The following is a 23,726-nucleotide window of genomic DNA, read 5'->3' as shown; positions in this document are numbered from 1 at the left end:
CCAAGATATGGCAGAGAGTGAGGTTCCTCGCTGGGTGGGTGGCAATTAGATGGCATTGGTAGGCGGTCCAAAAACCCAGATGCAACTTCCTCCCCTGCTTGGCGCATCAGAGAAGATATAACTCCGTCATCGATGTCCTAACAGCGGAGTTCGACTGCCCCAATAAATTGAAATCCAGGTAAAGCTGTACAAGACGCAGAATTGGGTTGTTGAAATGAACGGAGCGGGAAATAGTGGACTGGAATTGCCCTGCATCAGGGTGAGTAAGTTCCTCCCAGGCTTCCTGGGGCTCAAATTCCACATGTCTGCGGGGAATTCCCCGCTCCCTACTTCTCCACTCTGGCCCTATGGCCTCCTCTAAACTGCACATTCCCAGACGCACGGTCCACTCAATCAAACTCATCCGTATCTCTCCTCCAAACAGCCTAAAACTGATACACTCCTCATCTAGATCAGTGGTGACCTTAAATCTAAAGGTCGTGAAAAACTCCTTTGCTAATCTAACCGGGACACTAGGATCCCCATTCTCCAACAACCATTCGAATCCTAATGCGTGCAAATAAGATAGAAACTGCTCGCGGGCACCTAACTCTTCCAAAGAAGGAATGTGAAGTACCTTTCCGCTCTTCACCTGCTTACTCCCTTCATCCTTACTATCGAAAGCTTTCTGTAGCTCCTTCGAGTCGAAAAGGTTCATCTCCTCTACCAGATCATCAGTAAGGTCCACTGTCCAGCGCTTATATCGGAGTCTCTCTGCCGGCGGATGTAATAACTCCCGATGATCGTTCGGAAGTTGCTGTTCCTTGTACTCCTCATCCTCCATGGACGTATCACTGGCCGATTAAGATTCCTCACTGATCTCATACTCACTATCACTCTACTCTCGTCGGCTGGATGGGGTCCTCTGAGCAGCCTCAGTGATCACTATGCCAATGTTCACGAGACGCGGTTTCTTGATGCTAGGCTTCTTCTTCATAGGGGCCTTCCCCTTTCGTTTTCTCTCTTCACTGTATCTCACTTCCTCTCTGTCAACTTTGTCTTTCTCTTCTTCGGGTTCTTTCTCAGCTTGTGATGAAAATGGATCCTGGGTAGTAGGACCGGTCTCCCTGTGGCCTACTGACCTGGATGCGAGGTCCAGACCCTCAGCCATCCCGTCAGCCTCGTCACCTTGGCCACTCAGTGTTGGAGAGACCGCTTTGGTTTCCATTGCAGTATCCTCTAGGTCAGTAACAGGTAAAGACTCCTCCCCAGGTTTTGTGGGAGTGGTCCTCTCCTCTTCACTCAAGATTTCCACGGGATCTGCCTCTGTGTTCGGCTTCTCCCTACTAGCTGCCCACTTTCCCAAGCATCTCTGCGAAACCCTCTGCGGTTTAGGCCGGATTGCCTTAGGATCAGTCTTCAATATTAAGCTCCGCTTTATGGGCTTGGGCTTCACTACTGGAGGCGCCACCGGTTCTGGCTCTTGGGTTTCTGCAGCTGGTTCCTCCTCTCCTACCTGCATTCTACTATCCCCTACTTCCACTCGGGGATCTACTGGCTCCGACTCTTTCTCTTCACCCTGTACTTTCTCAACCCTTCCAACTGACCTTGATGCGAGGTCTAGACCCTCAGCTATCAAAGCAGTATCCTCTCTGCGGTTTACCTCTTCCACGATTGACTCAAACTCCGTATCGGTCATGAGGCTGCGCTTCTGTGCCAATTCGTTCAGATCTATTTCTTCCCTAACCCTCTCTTGACGGACGGTCTCCACAGTAGGCGTTTCCTCCGCTATATTTCCCCCCTCACGGTCTTGGTTCTCCTTCCTCAGCCTTTCCGCCCTCTCCTCCGGATCAGAATCGTAGTAAGCCAAAATTGCTTCATCATTCAAGGGTTCGGAGTCTTGGTTTACCGGAGAGAGTTTCTCTGTTTCTGCAATTGCGGCTTCGACGGGAGTGTGTTCTTCTTGTGGAATTGTAGGGGGAAACGGATCGGTAGGCGGAGGCTGCACCGTGGGATGCGCACTGGTTACTGACATCGCCACTGCCGGACTTGCTGCGGTCATATTCCCTTGCCCTCTGATTTGGCTGAAATTCGCCAACTCCGCCGCCCAGTTCCTAGTGGGGTCTTGTAAACGGAGAAACTCCGCCATTGCGTCTAGAGATATCATCGGTGGGGCTTGCTGAGTTGGTGCCGAAGGTTGAGGGTTCGGCGGTGGTTGTGTTCCAGGGTTTTCTCCCCGGTTTTCTTCACGGCGAGACGAAGGTGGTTTAATCTTAGTAGCGAACGCCTTTTTCCCCATGGTCTCAGTGGTGATTTGTTGGTGGGGTCTTGGGTTTTGATTTCTGGGAGAGAGTTGGGTTTGAGAATGATGTTTCTGTGAGAGAGATGGACGAGAATTTCTTGAAAGGGAATTTGAAAATGAGGGTTTGTGAGGGAGAAGGGTTGGGACGGTGGGTATAATTTGGGTGAGAGATTGCAGTTGCAGGTGGTTGCAACCGGTTATTAGGGGTAGCCGGTCGCAACGCTTCAGATGAGAGGCGGTTGAGGTTGCTGGCCTCTGATTGGTCAGTGTGTCTTTTCTCTCTGCTCACGCGCCATATTTTCCTGCTGCCTACCTGCAAAAGCTGCACAAGCCTTAATTCAAAATTCCCACTTAATGAATTCCCCCTAAAATTTCCCAAACTAGAAAGAAAAAGAAAAGCGGGCTTATAAATTAAAAAGGGAGTTTCATTAAATAGTTAGTTGGTGAGTCCGTACGTACTCCCAATTAAAACTTGGGCTCGAAAATATTTTTGGTTTTTTTCTAAAAACATTGAAGGTTTAAAATAATTAACTATTACGTAATTACAATATTTACACTTCTTAGGTAATTTGGAACTCTACTCGGCCACGTATGTAAGTTTTAAGAAGGGTTGGCCTAGTGGAATTCCAAATTCCTATCCTACTGGTCTGTGGGAAGATAAGACACCGGGCTGTAGTGGGATCTCATCCACTACACCCACTTCACTGTTTTCCCTAAAGATCTTCAGCCTATGCCCATTCACAATAAAAGGTTCAGAGTTAGGGAAACTCCCTGAAATTTCTACAGCTCCATTAGATCGGAGTGCAGTGATGGTATAAGGTCTTGTCCATTTGGACTTGAGTTTCCCTGGCATAAGCTTCAATCTTGACTGGAAGAGTAGTACTTTCTGGCCAGCATGGAGTTCCTTAGTTCTCAGATTCCGATCATGCCACAATTTAGTTCGCTCTTTGTACCACATGGCTGAGTCGAATGACTCCAATCTAAGTTCCTCAAGCTCCTGCAGTTGCAGCTTCCTTTCCTCTTCACAGGCTGTAGCATCCATATTCACTTTCTGTACTGCCCAGTATGCTCGATGCTCGATCCCAACCGGTAAGTGGCACATCTTCCCAAAAACAATCCGGTAAGGGGACATGCCTATGGGGGTTTTGTAGGCTGTTCGATACGCCTAGAGAGCATCCTCTAACCTTACACTCCAATCCTTCCTAGAAGTGTTCACAGTCTTCTCCAAAATTTTCTTTATCTCGCGGTTAGAAATCTCCGCTTGACCATTTGCTTGAGGATGGTAAGGGCTGGATAGTCTATGGTGCACACCGTATTTCTTCATTAAGGCTTCAATTGTGCGATTACAGAAGTGTGTACCTTGATCGGATATGATCGCCCTGGGTACACCGAATCAGCTGAAGATATGACTCTTTAAGAACTTGGCCACCTCCTTGGCTTCACACGTGCCTGTGGCCTTGGCTTCTACCCATTTGGAGATGTAGTCTACAGCAACTAGGATATACAGATTCCCGTAGAATGAAGGAAAAGGCCCCATGAAATCCATTCCCCATATGTCGAATAGCTCACAAACTATTACGGGTACCTGCGGCATTTCATCCCGGGCAGGTATTCCACCGGTCAGTTGGCAACGCTCACAGCTCCTACAGAACTCGTACGTATCTTTGTTGAGAGTTGGCCAGTAAAAGCCGCTATCCAGAATCTTCCTTGCCGTCTTCTTGGACCCGAAGTGCCCTCCACATGCTAACGAATGGCAGTGGGTTAAAACATCCCGCTGCTCCCAGTCAGGAATGCACCTCCTTATCACTTGATCGGACCCTACTCTCCACAGATAGGGGTCGTCCCAAAAGTAGTATTTTGCTTCACTCTTGATCTTCATTCTTTGGGCTTTGGTAACACTCGGTACTTCTGGAAGATCTCCAGTTACTAGGTAGTTGCCCAGGTCCGCATACCATGGCTCTTGCCCTACATTCTCTTTTCCTTTCACTACATCATTCTGACCAGTAAGTTTCAACACTTCTTCCCAATCAATTTTTCTGGGCACCACCTCACACAAATGTTCCTCTGGAAACTTATCATGCACATCGTCACCGTTTCCATCTTGCATTATTCTGCTCAAATGGTCTGCCACCTTGTTCTCGACTCCTCTCTTATCTTCCACCTCCCAATCAAATTCTTGTAGCAAGAGTACCCATCGGATCAAGCGTGGTTTGGATTCCTTCTTGGCAATCAGATACTTAATCGCTGCATGGTCAGTATACACTATGACTTTGGATCCCAGCAAATATGGCCGGAACTTCTCGAAAGAATACACCACTTCCAGCATCTCTTTTCCAGTGGTATCGTAATTCCGCTGGGCTTGATTTAAAGTCTTGGACGCATAAAAAATTACGTACCTCTTCCCGTCGATCTTCTGACCCAGCACGGCTCCTACCGCAAAATCGCTGGCGTCGCACATTACTTCGAAAGGATGGTTCCAGTCAGGAGCCCTTATGATAGGTGCGGATATCAGCTTTTCCTTGAGAAGATTGAAAGCAGCCTTGCATTGCTCATCAAAAATGAACTCCACGTCATTCTGAAGTAATCTGGTAAGGGGCTGGGCGATCTTGGAGAAATCCTTGATAAATCTTCGATAAAATCCGGCGTGCCCCAGAAAACCCCTTATTCCCTTCTGATCAGTAGGGAATGGTAATTTGGATATAACATCTACCTTGGCTCGATCCACTTGGATACCTCTTTCTGAGACCACGTGTCCTAAAACTATCCCTTCGGTGACCTTAAAATGGCACTTGTCAAAGTTCAAAACCAAACTCTTTGCTTGACACCTTTCCAAAACTATATCCAAATGGTGAAGGCAAGAGTCGAACGAGTCTCCGTAAACCGTGAAGTTGTCCATGAATATCTCTATGCAATCTTCAATCAAATCGGAAAATATGCTCATCATACATCGTTGAAACGTACCTGGAGCGTTGCATAGGCCGAAAGGCATGCGACGGTATGCATAGGTTCCAAACGGGCAAGTGAAAGTGGTCTTGTCCTGGTCCTCAGGATCTACATAAATTTGGAAATACCCGCTGTACCCATCTAGAAAGCAGAAAAACTTCTTCCCAGCTAATCTCTCCAACATTTGGTCGATGAACGGCAGGGGAAAATGGTCCTTCCTGGTCGCATTGTTCAGCTTACGGTAATCGATGCACATTCGCCAACCCGTGACTAGCCTCGTTGGGATCAGCTCATTCCTCTCATTCTGAACTACTTGGATACCCGACTTCTTTGGGACCATGTGGATCAGACTGACCCACTCACTATCCGGTACTGAATAGATAATCCCTAGCGACAACAACTTCAAGATTTCCTTCAATATCTCTTCTCGCATGTTAGGGTTTACCTTCCTTTGAGCATCTCGATGTGCCTTCGCTCCTTCCTCCAACCTAATGTGGTGCATGCAGACGTCGGGGCTAATTCCAACTAAATCTGTAAGACTCCATCCAATCGCCTTCTTGTTCTTGCTCAGCACGGTCAGTAGCCTAGCCTCTTGTTCCTTCGTAAGGCTGCTACTGATGATCACTGGATATGAGTTCTCCTCTCCAAGGAAGGCATACTTCAAATTCGGTGGCAACTTCTTCAGCTCAACTTGGGGTGGAAGTGTGTCTTCGGGTAAGGGGTTTTTCTCGGCCTCTCCTCTTTTCTCTAAATCTCCCTCTGAAGGTTCTTCTATACTGACTGGTAGCTGAGCCCCTGCGGCTCCAATGAACTCCGATTTCTGGCAGAATTCCTTGATCGCTACTTCTATTTCTTCATCAGTCAACCCTTGGCTACTGATCAGATCACACCATGCAGCAGCTTCCATGTCAGCCTGTTCATAAACATCTAAAGCTTGGAGTTTCTCCTGCAATAGTTCGGTCTCAAGAAAATCTTGGACTAGGGGGCTCAATCACATCAACATAGCATAGATTTTCAGAATCGATGGGTTTTTCATGGCATCATTTATATCGAAGGTAAACTTCTCCCCATGAAAATCAATGCAAATAGTCCCCTCAGCCATATCCACTATTGTCTTGGCCGTTCTCAGAAAAGGTCTCCCTAACAAGACTCCACTAGACTCCCTCGCTTCATGCTCACTCATTTTGATCACATAGAAATCACCAGGGTAGGTAAATCATGCACCCTAACTAACACATTTTCTAAAACTTCCCTCAGGGCTTATGCACGACCTATCAGCCAGTTGGATCAACACCCCAGTATTTGACAGCCTCACTCCTTTCAACCGGTTATAGATAGACAATGGCATGACATTTATAGATGCCCCCAAATCACACATTGCATGTTCGACCTTCACATCTCCTACAGTTATGGGTAGGGTGAACATACCTGGGTCGGCTCTCTTGGGTGGTAACTTCTCTTGCACTATTGCTGACGCTATCCCTTCCACCATAATCTTGCCATCCTTCTAGGCTCTCCCGGCTATGAAGTCCTTTATGAATTTCCCGAGAGGGGGTAGCTTCACGGCTTAGAGGAATGGTATGGTGACATCCAACTTCCCAAAAATCGACAAGTAGTCAACCGGGTTCTCTTTCTTCCTCTTTGTAACAATCGGAATGGGAATGGTTTCTCCCCTTTTTTCTCTTCTACTGGTCCCTCAGCAACCTTCTTGGAGTCCTTCTTGGTTAGTTCCTGGGTCTGGGCCTCCATTCTGGGCTCTTCCTCTTGAGGGGGTTCCTTCCTGGTAAGTAGGGTGTCGGGTTCACCTCTTACACTTGGTGTATCATCCAAGAAGAATGGATCCTGCATCCGAGGCATAGGTTTCCCTAATTCTTCCGCTGAAATGGTATCGCCTCCTATCTTCGTTCCATTGGATCCTCCACTAGGTCGTTTCGGTTGAGGCGCGTCATAAGTAGTTCCCGACCTCAACGTAACCTTACTCACATTTGCCTTTTCGGGCATTTGGACTGTAGATGGGAGTTTCCCTGCATTTCCCTTCAAATCACCCACCGAACTGGCCAGTTGAGCTAACTGCCTATTCATCATATCCATGTTCGCCTTATGTTCCTTCTGGGCATTTGCATCCCCTGCACGACCTCATTATGGGATTGCAATTCTCCTTTGATGCTCTGTTGTTGACGCTAGCATTTCACCCATCACGTCCTCAACGGATGACTCGGGCCCTTGGTGTTGATAGTTCTGGGAGTTTTGCTGGCCTTGATTAGGCGGGTATTGGTTATACTGGGCAGGAGGGGTGTACTGATCTTGAGGATATTGATTCTGGTGCTGGCCTTGGAATTGATTTTGGTTCTGATGGTGTTGGGGTCCTGGGTTCGGCTGATTTTGGAAATTTTGGAAGTTTCTCTGGTGGGGTGGCACATAGACAGGGTTCGGGTTCTGGTTTGTTGTAGGTTTTGGTTTTGGGAATGTTGGTTTCTTCCTGACCAGTTGGGCTGGTAGTTCTGGGTTTGCTGGTCCACGGTTAGGGTTTTGGTTCGGGATGAGGGTTATACTGGTTCTGACCTTGGTTCTGATTTAGGCTCCCGTCACCCCATCGGAAGTTTGGATGATCCCTCCATGGTGCATCCCGTTGCCTACCTTTGATCCAATGCCCACTAGAATTGAAGTACCCGCAGCATTAACTTGCTCCATATTCCCGAAGTCAGTAGGCTGATCATAGTTTGGTCCTTGATTTCCCTGCTCTGCACCTTGTAATTCCCAGTTGGGGGGGGGTGGTGGAGTGCTCTTCTCGATCATACTCAGAAGTGACTTCTTCAGCTCATCCATTTTCAAATTCATTTTCTGCTCCAGTGTATTTTCCTGATCAGTAACCGAGGCAACAGTAGCCCGTTCTCGGTTGTATCCTTCCCTTGAATGGTCATACTCTTTCTTTGCATTCAATAGCTTCCTTAGGACTCTCTTTGCTTCGCTAACCCGTAATTGCATGAAGCTTCCTCCTGACGATGATTTTCCTGGTCCTTGGTTACCGCGTTCATGCCTTCGTAGAAGTATGATGTACTTCAATGTCCGCCATGCGATGGTTGGGACATGATTCCAAAAGACCCATGTATCTTGCCCATAATCACTCAAGGGCTCATCATACCCCTTGCTTCACATTAGTTTTTCCCTCTTCAGCGCGCCTGTCTTGGTTGACGGAAAAACTCACCCAGAAATGCTGACTTGAAATCGCCCAAGTCTCAATAGAGTTGGGGGGGCAGGCGCATGAACCAGGTGTTAGCTTCCCCTTGAGCACAAATGGCAAAGCCTTCAGCCTATAATCATCCTCAGTTGCTCCTGCTGGTCTCTCCTTGCACCCTACAAATTTGCAAAACTCATGAAGAAACTCATACGGCCCTTCGTAGCTCTTCCCGCAGTACGTAGGCAGATCGCGATCACATGAGGCTTCACATCGCAGGCGGTTTGCCCGGGAGTAACGACTGTGGCTTGCGGGGGTTCTCCTTGTATGCGCGTTCAGCGTCCCGATCTTCCGGGTCCTCATCTCCCTGGTTGGCCATTTCCCTTGGGTTGCCTTCCAACCGTTGTAAATCTCTTTCTGGTATCGGTCCCTCTATGGTGCCCTTCTCTTCGTCACTACTCGTGCCTAGGTCAGACAAGGTGGTCGACAGGCCTAGAACGAGTGGTTACGAGTATAGAATCCTCGCTGAAGTATCTTCGGTCTCCCCTGGTCAGGAGAGCCGAACTGCTTCTCATAACTGAAATGAAAAGAAAAGAAAAAGAAGATTATGGCACAAGATTACGACAAGTATCACACACAAAGAGTACGACTAGTACGCCATCCATCCCCGCAACGGCGCCATTTGAAACGGTTAGGACTCAGGGCGCTTAGGTGTCGTTCAAGCAAGGATACATCCTACTGGTCAGGATAGAGATCCTAACTAAGCCTAGACCCTGGTTTCAAAAATTCCTCAACCCACTCCTACTGATCAGTATAGTGGTGGTAAGGGTCGAATCCCACAGAGATGGTGCGTTAAAACTATTGTGGTGATATTCTGGATGGTTTGGTTAGCTACCACGCTCGGGTTGAGTCTCTACCTAGGCAAGAACTTAAAGGTAATTTCCTACTGACTAGAATGGGAAAAAAGTGTAGAGGTGCAGCTGTGTACGTGGAAATGGGGAGACATTTTTGTAACAGAAAATATTTGGAAGGTACGGATTCTATTTTGGGCTAGACAGAATATTCAGAGGGTAGTGGTAGTCATGGTGACTAGGCTGACAGATCTGCAGGTTATAACTAAAAGTAAAGGACAAAAGCAAAAAGCATCTAAAAAGCAAAGTGGTCCCCAACATTAGACTTGGACATCATCTTCTTCAACATGGCATTTCTGTTATCAGCTGTTGGTTTCTCTCCGAGCCTAGTGGCGGCTTCGGGAACAATCGGTTCTCCCCCCAAAGATCTTGATTCTGATTGCCTCGCTGTCTGAAGACTCCTTCAGGATTCCTTCATCAATGATGCTAGCGTGCATTTCTGATTCATCTGGCTTGTTTCCCTCCGACTTGGAACCTAGCCTCTTTAGCTTTTCCTTTGTCTATGACTCCTGTTCTTGGGTTCCGGATATGCTGACCAGATCCTCCCAGTCGTATAGCTATTTACTCCCATTGCGTAGAATTGGGGTTGCGCCCCTTGCCTCATGTAAATGGTTCGTTAGGACGAATAAAGGTGTATCAAAAGACCAGGAGGAGCCACCGAGATTGGTCGGATAAATCTTCGGCCTCCGTGATGATGATTTGTTTCTGACGAACACTCCCAAGATATGGCAGAGAGTGAGGTTCTCGCCGGTGTGGGTGGCAATTAGATGGCATTGGTAGGCGGTCCAAAAACCCAGATGCAACTTCCTCCCCTGCTTGGCGCATCAGAGAAGATATAACTCCGTCATCGATGTCCTAACAGCGGAGTTCGACTGCCCCAATAAATTGAAATCCAGGTAAAGTGTACAAGACGCAGAATTGGGTTGTTGAAATGAACGGAGCGGGAAATAGTGGACTGGAATTGCCCTGCATCAGGGTGAGTAAGTTCCTCCCCCAGGGCTCCTGGGGCTCAAATATCCACATGTCTGCGGGGAATTCCCCGCTCCCTACTTATCCACTCAGGCCATATGGCCTCCTCTAAACTGCACATTCCCAGACGCACGTCCACTCAATCAAACTCATCCGTATCTCTCCTCCAAACAGCCTAAAACTGATACACTCCTCATCTAGATCAGTGGTGACCTTAAATCTAAAGGTCGTGAAAAACTCCTTTGCTAATCTAACCGGGACACTAGGATCCCCATTCTCCAACAACCATTCGAATCCTAACGCGTGCAAATAAGATAGAAACTGCTCGCGGGCACCTAACTCATCCAAAGAGGAATGTGAAGTACCTTTCCGCTCTTCACCTGCTTACTCCCTTCATCCTTACTATCGAAAGCTTTCTGTAGCTCCTTTGAGTCGAAAAGGTTCATCTCCTCTACCAGATCATCAGTAAGGTCCACTGTCCAGCGCTTATATCGGAGTCTCTCTGCCGGCGGATGTAATAACTCCCGATGATCGTTCGGAAGTTGCTGTTCCTTGTACTCTCATCCTCCATGGACGTATCACTGGCCGATTCAGATTCTCACTGATCTCATACTCACTATCACTCTACTCTCGTCGGCTGGATGGGGTCCTCTGAGCAGCCTCAGTGATCACTATGCCAGTGTTCACGAGACGCGGTTTCTTGGTGCTAGGCTTCTTCTTCATAGGGGCCTTCCCCTTTCGTTTTCTCTCTTCACGGTATCTCACTTCCTCTCTGTCAACTTTGTCTTTCTCTTCTTCGGGTTCTTTCTCAGCTTGTGATGAAATGGATCCTGGGTAGTAGGACCGGTCCCTGTGGCCTACTGACCTGGATGCGAGGTCCAGACCCTCAGCCATCCCGTCAGCCTCGTCACCTTGGCCACTCAGTGTTGGAGAAGACCGCTTCGGTTTCCATTGCAGTATCCTCTAGGTCAGTAACAGGTAAAGACTCCTCCCCAGGTTTGTGGGAGTGGTCCTCTCCTCTTCACTCAAGATTTCCACGGGATCTGCCTCTGTGTTCGGCTTTCCCTACTAGCTGCCCACTTTCCCAAGCATCTCTGCGAAACCCTCTGCGGTTAGGCCGGTTTGCCTTAGGATCAGTCTTCAATATTAAGCTCCGCTTTATGGGCTTGGGCTTCACTAATGGAGGCGCCACCGGTTCTGGTCTTGGGTTTCTGCAGCTGGTTCCTCCTCTCCTACCTGCATTTACTATCCCTACTTCCACGGGGGGATCTACTGGCTCCGCTCTTTCTCTTCACCATGTACTTTCTCAACCCTTCCAACTGACCTTGATGCGAGAGGTCTAGACCCTCAGCTATCAAAGCAGTATCCCTCTGCGGTTTACCTCTCCACGATGACTCAAACTCCGATCGGTCATGAGGCGCGCTTCTGTGCCAATTCGTTCAGATCGATTTTCCCTAACCCTTCTTGACGGAAGGTCTACACAGTAGGAGTTTCCTACGCTATATTTCCCCCTCACGGTCCTTTGGGTTCTCCTTCCCTCAGCCTTCCGCCCTCTCCTCCGGATCCAGAATCGTAGTAAGCCAAAATGCTTCATCATTCAAGGGTTCGGAGGTCTTGGTTTACCGGAGAGATGTTTCTCTGTTCTGCACCCAATTGCGGCTTCGACGGGAAGCAGTGTGTTCTCTTGTGGAAATTGTAGGGGGAAACGGATTCGGTAGGCGGAGGCTTGCACCGTGGGTGATGCGCACTGGTTACTGACACGCCACTGCCTGGACTTGCTGCGGTCATATTCCTTTTGCCCTCTGATTGGCTGAAATTCGCCCAAACTCCGCCGCCCAGTTTCCTAGTGGGGGTCGTGTAAACGGAGAAGAACTTCCGCCATTTGGCGTTCTAGAGATATCATCGGTTGGGGCTTGCTGAGTTGGTGCCGAAGGTTGAGGGTTCGGCGGGGGGTTGTGTTCCAGGGTTTTCTCCCCGGTTTTCTTCACGGCGAGACGAAGGTGGTTTAATCTTAGTAGCGAACGCCTTTTTCCCCATGGTCTCAGTGGTGATTTGTTGGTGGGGTCTTGGGTTTTGATTTCTGGGAGAGAGTTGGGTTTGAGAATGATGTTTCTGTGAGAGAGATGGACGAGAATTTCTTGAAAGGGAATTTGAAAATGAGGGTTTGTGAGGGAGAAGGGTTGGGACGGTGGGTATAATTTGGGTGAGAGATTGTAGTTGCAGGTGGTTGCAACCGGTTATTAGGGGTAGCCGGTCGCAACGCTTCAGATGGGAGACGGTTGAGGTTGCTGGCCTCTGATTGGTCAGTGTGTCTTTTTCTCTCTGCTCACGCGCCATATTTTCCTGCTGCCATACCTGCAAAAGCTGCACAAGCCTTAATTCAAAATTCCCACTTAATGAATTCCCCCTAAAATTTCCCAAACTAGAAAGAAAAAGAAAAGCGGGCTTATAAATTAAAAAGGGAGTTTCATTAAATAGTTAGTTGGTGAGTCCGTACGTACTCCCAATTAAAACTTGGGCTCGAAAATATTTTTGGTTTTTTTCTAAAAACATTGAAGGTTTAAAATAATTAACTATTACGTAATTACAATATTTACACTTCTTAGGTAATTTGGAACTCTACTCGGCCACGTATGTAAGTTTTAAGAAGGGTTGGCCTAGTGGAATTCCAAATTCCTATCCTACTGGTCTGTGGGAAGATAAGACACCGGGCTGTAGTGGGATCTCATCCACTACACCCACTTCACTGTTTTCCCTAAAGATCTTCAGCCTATGCCCATTCACAATAAAAGGTTCAGAGTTAGGGAAACTCCCTGAAATTTCTACAGCTCCATTAGATCGGAGTGCAGTGATGGTATAAGGTCTTGTCCATTTGGACTTGAGTTTCCCTGGCATAAGCTTCAATCTTGACTGGAAGAGTAGTACTTTCTGGCCAGCATGGAGTTCCTTAGTTCTCAGATTCCGATCATGCCACAATTTAGTTCGCTCTTTGTACCACATGGCTGAGTCGAATGACTCCAATCTAAGTTCCTCAAGCTCCTGCAGTTGCAGCTTCCTTTCCTCTTCACAGGCTGTAGCATCCATATTCACTTTCTGTACTGCCCAGTATGCTCGATGCTCGATCCCAACCGGTAAGTGGCACATCTTCCCAAAAACAATCCGGTAAGGGGACATGCCTATGGGGGTTTTGTAGGCTGTTTCGATACGCCTAGAGAGCATCCTCTAACCTTACACTCCAATCCTTCCTAGAAGTGTTCACAGTCTTCTCCAAAATTTTCTTTATCTCGCGGTTAGAAATCTCCGCTTGACCATTTGCTTGAGGATGGTAAGGGCTGGATAGTCTATGGTGCACACCGTATTTCTTCATTAAGGCTTCAATTGTGCGATTACAGAAGTGTGTACCTTGATCGGATATGATCGCCCTGGGTACACCGAATCAGCTGAAGATATGACTCTTTAAGAACTTGGCCACCTCCTTGGCTTCACACGTGCCTGTGGCCTTGGCTTCTACCCATTTGGAGATGTAGTCTACAGCAACTAGGATATACAGATTCCCGTAGAATGAAGGAAAAGGCCCCATGAAATCCATTCCCCATATGTCGAATAGCTCACAAACTATTACGGGTACCTGCGGCATTTCATCCCGGGCAGGTATTCCACCGGTCAGTTGGCAACGCTCACAGCTCCTACAGAACTCGTACGTATCTTTGTTGAGAGTTGGCCAGTAAAAGCCGCTATCCAGAATCTTCCTTGCCGTCTTCTTGGACCCGAAGTGCCCTCCACATGCTAACGAATGGCAGTGGGTTAAAACATCCCGCTGCTCCCAGTCAGGAATGCACCTCCTTATCACTTGATCGGACCCTACTCTCCACAGATAGGGGTCGTCCCAAAAGTAGTATTTTGCTTCACTCTTGATCTTCATTCTTTGGGCTTTGGTAACACTCGGTACTTCTGGAAGATCTCCAGTTACTAGGTAGTTGCCCAGGTCCGCATACCATGGCTCTTGCCCTACATTCTCTTTTCCTTTCACTACATCATTCTGACCAGTAAGTTTCAACACTTCTTCCCAATCAATTTTTCTGGGCACCACCTCACACAAATGTTCCTCTGGAAACTTATCATGCACATCGTCACCGTTTCCATCTTGCATTATTCTGCTCAAATGGTCTGCCACCTTGTTCTCGACTCCTCTCTTATCTTCCACCTCCCAATCAAATTCTTGTAGCAAGAGTACCCATCGGATCAAGCGTGGTTTGGATTCCTTCTTGGCAATCAGATACTTAATCGCTGCATGGTCAGTATACACTATGACTTTGGATCCCAGCAAATATGGCCGGAACTTCTCGAAAGAATACACCACTTCCAGCATCTCTTTTTCAGTGGTATCGTAATTCCGCTGGGCTTGGTTCAGAGTCTTGGACGCATAAAAAATTACGTACCTCTTCCCATCGATCTTCTGACCCAGCACGGCTCCTACCGCAAAATCGCTGGCGTCGCACATTATTTCGAAAGGATGGTTCCAGTCAGGAGCCCTTATGATAGGTGCGGATATCAGCTTTTCCTTGAGAAGATTGAAAGCAGCCTTGCATTGCTCATCAAAAATGAACTCCACGTCATTCTGAAGTAATCTGGTAAGGGGCTGGGCGATCTTGGAGAAATCCTTGATAAATCTTCGATAAAATCCGGCGTGCCCCAGAAAACCCCTTATTCCCTTCTGATCAGTAGGGAATGGTAATTTGGATATAACATCTACCTTGGCTCGATCCACTTGGATACCTCTTTCTGAGACCACGTGTCCTAAAACTATCCCTTCGGTGACCTTAAAATGGCACTTGTCAAAGTTCAAAACCAAACTCTTTGCTTGACACCTTTCCAAAACTATATCCAAATGGTGAAGGCAAGAGTCGAACGAGTCTCCGTAAACCGTGAAGTTGTCCATGAATATCTCTATGCAATCTTCAATCAAATCGGAAAATATGCTCATCATACATCGTTGAAACGTACCTGGAGCGTTGCATAGGCCGAAAGGCATGCGACGGTATGCATAGGTTCCAAACGGGCAAGTGAAAGTGGTCTTGTCCTGGTCCTCAGGATCTACATAAATTTGGAAATACCCGCTGTACCCATCTAGAAAGCAGAAAAACTTCTTCCCAGCTAATCTCTCCAACATTTGGTCGATGAACGGCAGGGGAAAATGGTCCTTCCTGGTCGCATTGTTCAGCTTACGGTAATCGATGCACATTCGCCAACCCGTGACTAGCCTCGTTGGGATCAGCTCATTCCTCTCATTCTGAACTACTTGGATACCCGACTTCTTTGGGACCATGTGGATCAGACTGACCCACTCACTATCCGGTACTGAATAGATAATCCCTAGCGACAACAACTTCAAGATTTCCTTCAATATCTCTTCTCGCATGTTAGGGTTTACCTTCCTTTGAGCATCTCGATGTGCCTTCGCTCCTTCCTCCAACCTAATGTGGTGCATGCAGACGTCGGGGCTAATTCCAACTAAATCTGTAAGACTCCATCCAATCGCCTTCTTGTTCTTGCTCAGCACGGTCAGTAGCCTAGCCTCTTGTTCCTTCGTAAGGCTGCTACTGATGATCACTGGATATGAGTTCTCCTCTCCAAGGAAGGCATACTTCAAATTCGGTGGCAACTTCTTCAGCTCAACTTGGGGTGGAAGTGTGTCTTCGGGTAAGGGGTTTTTCTCGGCCTCTCCTCTTTTCTCTAAATCTCCCTCTGAAGGTTCTTCTATACTGACTGGTAGCTGAGCCCCTGCGGCTCCAATGAACTCCGATTTCTGGCAGAATTCCTTGATCGCTACTTCTATTTCTTCATCAGTCAACCCTTGGCTACTGATCAGATCACACCATGCAGCAGCTTCCATGTCAGCCTGTTCATAAACATCTAAAGCTTGGAGTTTCTCCTGCAATAGTTCGGTCTCAAGAAAATCTTGGACTAGGGGCTCAATCACATCAACATAGCATAGATTTTCAGAATCGATGGGTTTTTTCATGGCATCATTTATATCGAAGGTAAACTTCTCCCCATGAAAATCAATGCAAATAGTCCCCTCAGCCATATCCACTATTGTCTTGGCCGTTCTCAGAAAAGGTCTCCCTAACAAGACTCCACTAGACTCCCTCGCTTCATGCTCACTCATTTTGATCACATAGAAATCACCAGGGTAGGTAAAATCATGCACCCTAACTAACACATTTTCTAAAACTCCCTCAGGGCTTATGCACGACCTATCAGCCAGTTGGATCAACACCCCAGTATTTGACAGCCTCACTCCTTTCAACCGGTTATAGATAGACAATGGCATGACATTTATAGATGCCCCCAAATCACACATTGCATGTTCGACCTTCACATCTCCTACAGTTATGGGTAGGGTGAACATACCTGGGTCGGCTCTCTTGGGTGGTAACTTCTCTTGCACTATTGCTGACGCTATCCCTTCCACCATAATCTTGCCATCCTTCTAGGCTCTCCCGGCTATGAAGTCCTTTATGAATTTCCCGAGAGGGGGTAGCTTCACGGCTTAGAGGAATGGTATGGTGACATCCAACTTCCCAAAAATCGACAAGTAGTCAACCGGGTTCTCTTTCTTCCTCTTTGTAACAAATCGGAATGGGAATGGTTTCTCCCCTTTTTTCTCTTCTACTGGTCCCTCAGCAACCTTCTTGGAGTCCTTCTTGGTTAGTTCCTGGGTCTGGGCCTCCATTCTGGGCTCTTCCTCTTGAGGGGGTTCCTTCCTGGTAAGTAGGGTGTCGGGTTCACCTCTTACACTTGGTGTATCATCCAAGAAGAATGGATCCTGCATCCGAGGCATAGGTTTCCCTAATTCTTCCGCTGAAATGGTATCGCCTCCTATCTTCGTTCCATTGGATCCTCCACTAGTTCGTTTCGGTTGAGGCGCGTCATAAGTAGTTCCTGACCTCAACGTAACCTTACTCACACTTACTTTTTCGGGCATTTGGACTGTAGATGGGAGTTTCCCCGCATTTCCCTTCAAATCACCCACCGAACTGGCCAGTTGAGCTAACTGCCTATTCATCATATCCATGTTCGCCTTATGTTCCTTCTGGGCATTTTGCATCCCCTGCACGACCTCATTATGGGATTGCAATTCTCCTTTGATGCTCTGTTGTGACGCTAGCATTTCACCCATCACGTCCTCAACGGATGACTCGGCCCTTGGTGTTGATAGTTCTGGGAGTTTTGCTGGCCTTGATTAGGCGGGTATTGGTTATACTGGGCAGGAGGGGTGTACTGATCTTGAGGATATTGGTTCTGGTGCTGGCCTTGGAATTGATTTTGGTTCTGATGGTGTTGGGATCCTGGGTTCGGCTGATTTTGGAAATTATGGAAGTTTCTCTGGTGGGGTGGCACATAGACAGGGTTCGGGTTCTGGTTTTGTGGGTTTTGGTTTTGAGATTGTTGGTTTCTTCCTGACCAGTTGGGCTGGTAGTCTGGGTTTGCTGGTCCACGGTTAGGGTCTTGGTTCGGATGGGGGTTATACTGGTTCTGACCTTGGTTCTGATTTTGGCTTCCGTCACCCCATCGGAAGTTTGGATGATCCCTCCATGGTGCATCCCGTTGTTTACCTTGAATCCAATGCCCACTAGAATTGAAGTACCCCGCAGCATTAACTTGCTCCATATTCCCGAAGTCATTAGGCTGATCATAGTTCGGTCCTTGATTTCCCTGCTCTGCACCCTTGTAATTCCTAGCTGGGGGAGGTGGTGGAGTGTTATTCTCGATCGCACTCAGAAGTGACTTCTTCAGCTCATCCATTTTCAAATCCATTTTCTGCTCCAGCTTATTTTCCTGATCAATAAGCGAGGCAACAGCAGCCCGCTCTCGGTTGTATTCTTCCCTTGAATGGTCATACTCTTTCTTTGCATTTAGTAGCTTCCTTAGGACTCTCTTCGCTTCGCTGACCCGTAATTGCGTGAAGCTTCCTCCTGACGATGAATTTGCCAGGTCCTTGGTTACCGCGTTCATACCTTCGTAGAAAGTGTGATGTACTTCAATGTCCGCCATGCGATGGTTGGGACATGATTCCAAAAGACCCATGTATCTTGCCCAATAATCACTCAAGGGTTCATCATACCCTTGCTTCACATTAGTTATTTCCCTCTTCAGCGCGCTTGTCTTGGATGACGGAAAAAACTCGCCCAGGAATGCTGACTTGAAATCGGCCCAACTCTCAATGGAATTGGGTGGCAGGCGCATGAACCAGGTGTTAGCTTCCCTCTTGAGCACAAATGGCAAAGCCTTCAGCCTATAATCATCCTCAGTCGCTCCTGCTGGTCTCCTCTGCGCCCTACAAATTTTACAAAACTCATGAAGAAACTCATACGGCCCTTCATAGCTCTTCCCACAGTATGTAGGCAGGATCGCGATCACATGAGGCTTCACATCGCAGGCGGTTTGCCCTGGAGTAACGACTATGGCTTGCGGGGGCTCTCCTTCAGTATGTGCGTTCAGTGTCCCGATCTCCGGGTCTTCATCTCCCTGGTTGGCCATTTCCCTTGGGTTGCCTTCCAACAGTGGTTTCTCTTCTGGTATTGGTCCCTCTATGGTGCCCTTCTTTTCGTCACTACTCGTGCCTAGGTCAGACAAGGTGGTCGACAGGCCAGAATGAGTGGTTACGAGTATAGTTCCTCGCTTGAGTATTTTCGGCCTCCACTGATCAGGAGGCGAGCTACTGCTCATAAACTGAAATGAAAAGAAAAAGGAAAATTATACACAATATATACACCAAAGTATCACACACAATAGCAACTCAAAAACGCCATCCATCCCCGGCTACGGCGCCATTTGAAAGGACCAGGGTGCGTAGGTGTCGTTCAAGCAAGGATATATCCTACTGGTCAGGATAGAGATCCTAACTAAGCCTAGACCCAGGCTTCAAAGATTCCTCAACCCACTCCTACTGATCAGTATAGTGGTGATAAGGGTCGAATCCCACAGAGATGGTGCGTTAAAACTATTGTGGTGATATTCTGGGTGGTTTGGTTAGCTACCACGCTTGGGTTGAGTCTCTACCTAGGCAAGAACTTAAAGGTGGTGTTTACTGGTCAGACGGTATGAAAGACATCTGGAATGTAACTGTGTTCGTGGAATGGGGAGACATTTTTGTAACAGAAAATATTTAGAAGGTACGGGTTTATATTTTGGGCTAGACAGGATATTCAGAGGGTAGTGGTGGTTGTGGTGACTAGGCTGACAGATCTGCAGGGTACAAACTAAAGGTGAAGGACAAAAGGTAAAAAGCATAAAAAAAAACAAAAGTGGTCCCCTCCAATTGAAATAGACGCCATCTTCTTCAACAAACACATCCAAAACTCAGATAACAAATCCAGATTCAACACGGAAAACACAGATTATCAACTCGCGAACACAGATCTAAAACAACGAAATCAAATCTGAAATCAAACATTGTAGCTGGACTTCTGCATACTGGTCAACATGGACGAACGATTCGGAAATTAAAACTAAGCTTTGTATGCAACGATTTACTTCACAATCAAACAGTGCCAGATTATACTATCCTAGAGAAACTTGCTACGTAAAACAGAAATTATAGATTCAGCACTTAAAACACCAAGAAACTTTAGATCTAAGCTAACTAGGCAAGGAAGGAAAAGAAAACGACACAATATACGAAACGGAAATCAACTTCATAGCATAAACGCGTTCGGATCTTTAACAAGTACTTCAAAAGCAGAAAATATCCAAAGGCAACAGAGATCCAACGTGAGGAAAGCAAGTAAAATTTAACTACGAAAGCGAAATAAAAATTGTTTTGCCACACCGGGCGATGAAACTTCTAAACTAAGATCTTGCTGGCTGGAAGGATGGCTTGGAACTCCGGGAACATCTGGGCGTCAGGTGATCATGGCTGCGGCGAGGCAAAAAGCGGGACACGGCTGAAAGACTGGTATTACCGAGAGAACTCTCTACCTAAAGATGGTGGTGAATGGGTGAAATGTGTATATTTCTCTCTCTCCTTATTGGCTTCCTTTTATAGGGAGGCTTTCCCTTGATTTTTAGGGTAAATCCTCATTGCAAGTTGACTTCTTTGCCCTTAACTGTGGGTAATCCGTCCCAGCTATCCGCCATCTCCATCTCAAGCCGTTTCAGCACGAATACTGATCAGTATGAGATCATGCTGGCGCCCATTTTCACCTGAACATTCCGAAACTTCCCTACTGGCTAGAACACTTAACCTGCACACTTTGAGCAACTGTTTTGCAGATATAATCAATTTTGCACATCATACTGACCCGTAACCAAGGCCTAGAATATGACTTATCAGTTGTTGACATGAAAATGTTTGTTGTTGACGGAGAAGAGGAAGAACAACAGAAAATAATTGGCGGAGATCGCGCGCTGAGAGGAGGAGGTTCGCCTCAATGATCCCGAGGAGCAGCGGCGTATTCAAGCCAAGGAGGAGCAGGAGAGATTGCGAGTCGAAGAGGATGTTTGACGGCGATCAGCAGCAGCGATATGGCGGCGGCAATCGCCATTGTCGTCGACGAAATTGGAGGGATGAAGATGAAGATGGAGGGCCGATTAGCAGTAGTGATTTGGGAAAAAAATGGATTTTTGGGAAGAAGAGAGGGGGATGTGAATTACCATTCTGCCCTTTCATAATAAATTAATCTAAAAATATTTTTTGTGTGGCAAAATCTGGACCACTCATTTAATAAAAATGAGTGGCTGATGTTGTATCTCATTTCTCAATTAGCCTAAAAAATCACAATTGATCATGAACCTATATATATATATATATATCATAAAAATTAATATATATGTATATGATACATAATTATATAAAATATACTCCACCAGTCGCAAGTTACTTGAGTCGTATTTCATTTTGAATTGTCCCAAGTTACTTGAGTCATTTCTTTTTTTTTGCTAAAAACGAAACATCTAATCACACTTAGCTCAAGTGGTTGAGGAGGAAGGCAAGGATACTGCGCCATCCTAGAGGTCACGAGTTCGACCCCTGGGAGGTGCAACATGGGGATTAATTTCCCCTGGGGAGTTCTTGAGTCATGGCCTGGACCCAGGCACTGGGGGAGATAGGTTAGCATGGTACCCTTGATTGGATTGATATAGTTAACTGGTCTGGACCCGTGCTTGGGACCCAGGCGTTGGGGGAGATAGGTTAACTTGGTACCCTTGATTGGGTTGATGCAGTTAATTGGTCTGGACCCGTGCTTGGGGAAAGGTTGGCTGACTCGTTCCTTCCCATCCCGACAACGAAGCGCAGCTCGGTGGTAAGACGCTTCACCTCCGAGCGTTAGGACGGGGGTCCGAGTCACTTCGGGGGGTAGATGGGGAACCATCGTCGATCCTCTAAAAAAATCACACTTATTTTATTCTTTCTTTTACTCTACTCTCTCTCTTATCTCTCTTACTTTATTCTCTCTTCTACCTTATTTTACTTTATTTAACTTACTAAACACAACTTTCTTAAATCTTGTGCCGAAAAGAAACGCCTCAAGTAACATGAGACGAGGGAGTATTAAATGAATATATATTATATACTTATATGATATAATATATTAAATTAATAAAATAAATATATATATAATTTTTTGTATTTTTAAAACCGAACCGAACCGAAAAATTGAAAAAATCAAACCGAATTTCAAATTTTCGATTTAGTTCGATTCAGATATTCGGTTTTTGGTTTTTTTCTCACTCCGTGGAGTCATTTTTGGCGTTCAGAAAAGTAACGAATATTGTATTTGTGCTTCTTGGTCAATAGAAAATTCCATATTCATAAGATAAATTAATAACTAGAGTCTTGAGACCTTCATTGTTTAAATCATAATAGTTGAATTTTTCAAGTTAATCGTTGTTTTTATTGACTCACTCAAATACGAACAAGCAAAACATTTGTCTATTTTTAAATGCAACAGTAATGAATTTTCATTCACTATATTCTTTTCATACAATTCTCCACCCAATTTCACGCTAGATTCTGCAAATCACAAAACCATTCTTGATTTTTGATTCTCGATTCTGCAATATCCATCTCAGTTCTGTTTGAATTCATCTCAATTCGAGCTATTCAATCACACGATCGGTTTAATTCATCTGCATTCAGCAATTTCTCAGCAATTCTCTCCAATCAGCGATTTCAATTTGCAACGAGCTATTCAATCGCTGAATTCTCTGTAATCAGCGATTTTCTCTGCAATCACACCACAAATTCGCTCGAATATGGGTGAATCGATTATAAGCCCTAGGATCTGTAAACTTCATGCTTTTTTATTAGTCATTATTTGATAATATGCACATTCGTAGAGTATTGCATGTTTGTTGAATTAATGATTGTTTGATAATCTGGAAATTTCATGTTTTTATCCAGGATCTGAATTTGATTTATGATTACTATTTATTCTTATTTGTTTATTTGATTCATTTTTGGTTTAACATGTTTTTTTTAATTCCAGATTGCTTCGTAATGTATTACGAATTGCATTTCTCTGAACTTTCAATTGCATATCTGTATTACAATTGCATCGGTGTATATTGTTGTTCAAATTCGTTTTGATTCATTTATGGACCTACTGATTGCTGTTCAAATTCATTTTGATTCGTTTTTATTAAGTTCTTGTGGATATACTCTGCTCTTTACTAGATTGCTGCATTATGTGGTGCATATTGCAGTACACCATATGGTTAATTGCATTCAATTACAAGTTCAGGAAGTTCTGCAAGCCGATTGGTGTCTGTGAAGCGGACGACCAAACCATTGCGTCGTGTGGAAAATGTGGAGAAATGTGTCCCAATGACTCTAGAAATTGTGGCAGACAAGGAATACGAGAGCATTTAGTTTGTTTTGAAGTACTTGAAGTTTATAGTCGTATTTGTTTTTATCTTACCAGATTGCAGTCTTACTCTATGAAGATTGCAGTCTTACTCTATAAAGATTGCAGTGTTCGTGTCTGCATAATTCGTAATAGTTTTACCTTACTGGATTGCAATCTTACTCTATGAACATTACAATGTTACGTGTCTGCATAATTTGTAATAGTTTTTTACCTTACCAGATTGCAGTGTTACTCTATGAATATTGCAGTGTTACTATACGAATATTGCAGTGTTAATATATGAATATTGCAGTGTTACTCTATGAATATTGCAGTGTTACGTGTCTGCATAATTTATAATAGATTTTTACCTTATCAGATTGCAGTGTTACCCTATGAATATTGTAATATTACTAAGTAGTATTTTGCAGTTTACATATTACCTAAATCTGTTTAGTTTTCAAATTAAGTAATTGACCAAATTACTCTAGACGGCAATATCCTCTACATTATCCAGCAATCTGGACCAGCGGCGGAGACAGGTGGGGTCGAGTGGGGTCGGCCGACCCCACCGCCGTACCCGGAGAACCGCC

At 45.9% G+C, this 23,726-nt stretch overlaps 1 protein-coding gene and 1 long non-coding RNA gene across 2 annotated transcripts; one reads left to right on the top strand and one right to left on the bottom strand.

Annotated features, from left to right (window-relative positions):
- Positions 1-877: 877 nt before the first annotated feature.
- LOC121800954 lies at positions 878-2,278 on the bottom strand. Its single transcript, XM_042200441.1, has 2 exons — positions 1,338-2,278; positions 878-1,121 (listed from the first exon to the last, which is right to left on the bottom strand). The coding sequence occupies exons 1-2, from the start codon at positions 2,276-2,278 to the stop codon at positions 878-880; spliced, it is 1,185 nt and encodes a 394-aa protein (XP_042056375.1).
- Positions 2,279-22,169: 19,891 nt separating this feature from the next.
- On the top strand, positions 22,170-23,390 carry LOC121800246. The gene is made up of 2 exons (XR_006050460.1): positions 22,170-22,571; positions 22,991-23,390. It is a non-coding gene; the product is annotated as an uncharacterized LOC121800246 (long non-coding RNA).
- The last annotated feature ends 336 nt before the right edge of the window (positions 23,391-23,726 follow it).

This window comes from Salvia splendens, chromosome 4 (genome assembly GCF_004379255.2).
Source record: "Salvia splendens isolate huo1 chromosome 4, SspV2, whole genome shotgun sequence".
Lineage (NCBI taxonomy): Eukaryota > Viridiplantae > Streptophyta > Magnoliopsida > Lamiales > Lamiaceae > Salvia > Salvia splendens.
Note: the sequence above shows the minus strand (reverse complement) of the source record. Positions and strands in the feature narration are given on the sequence as shown.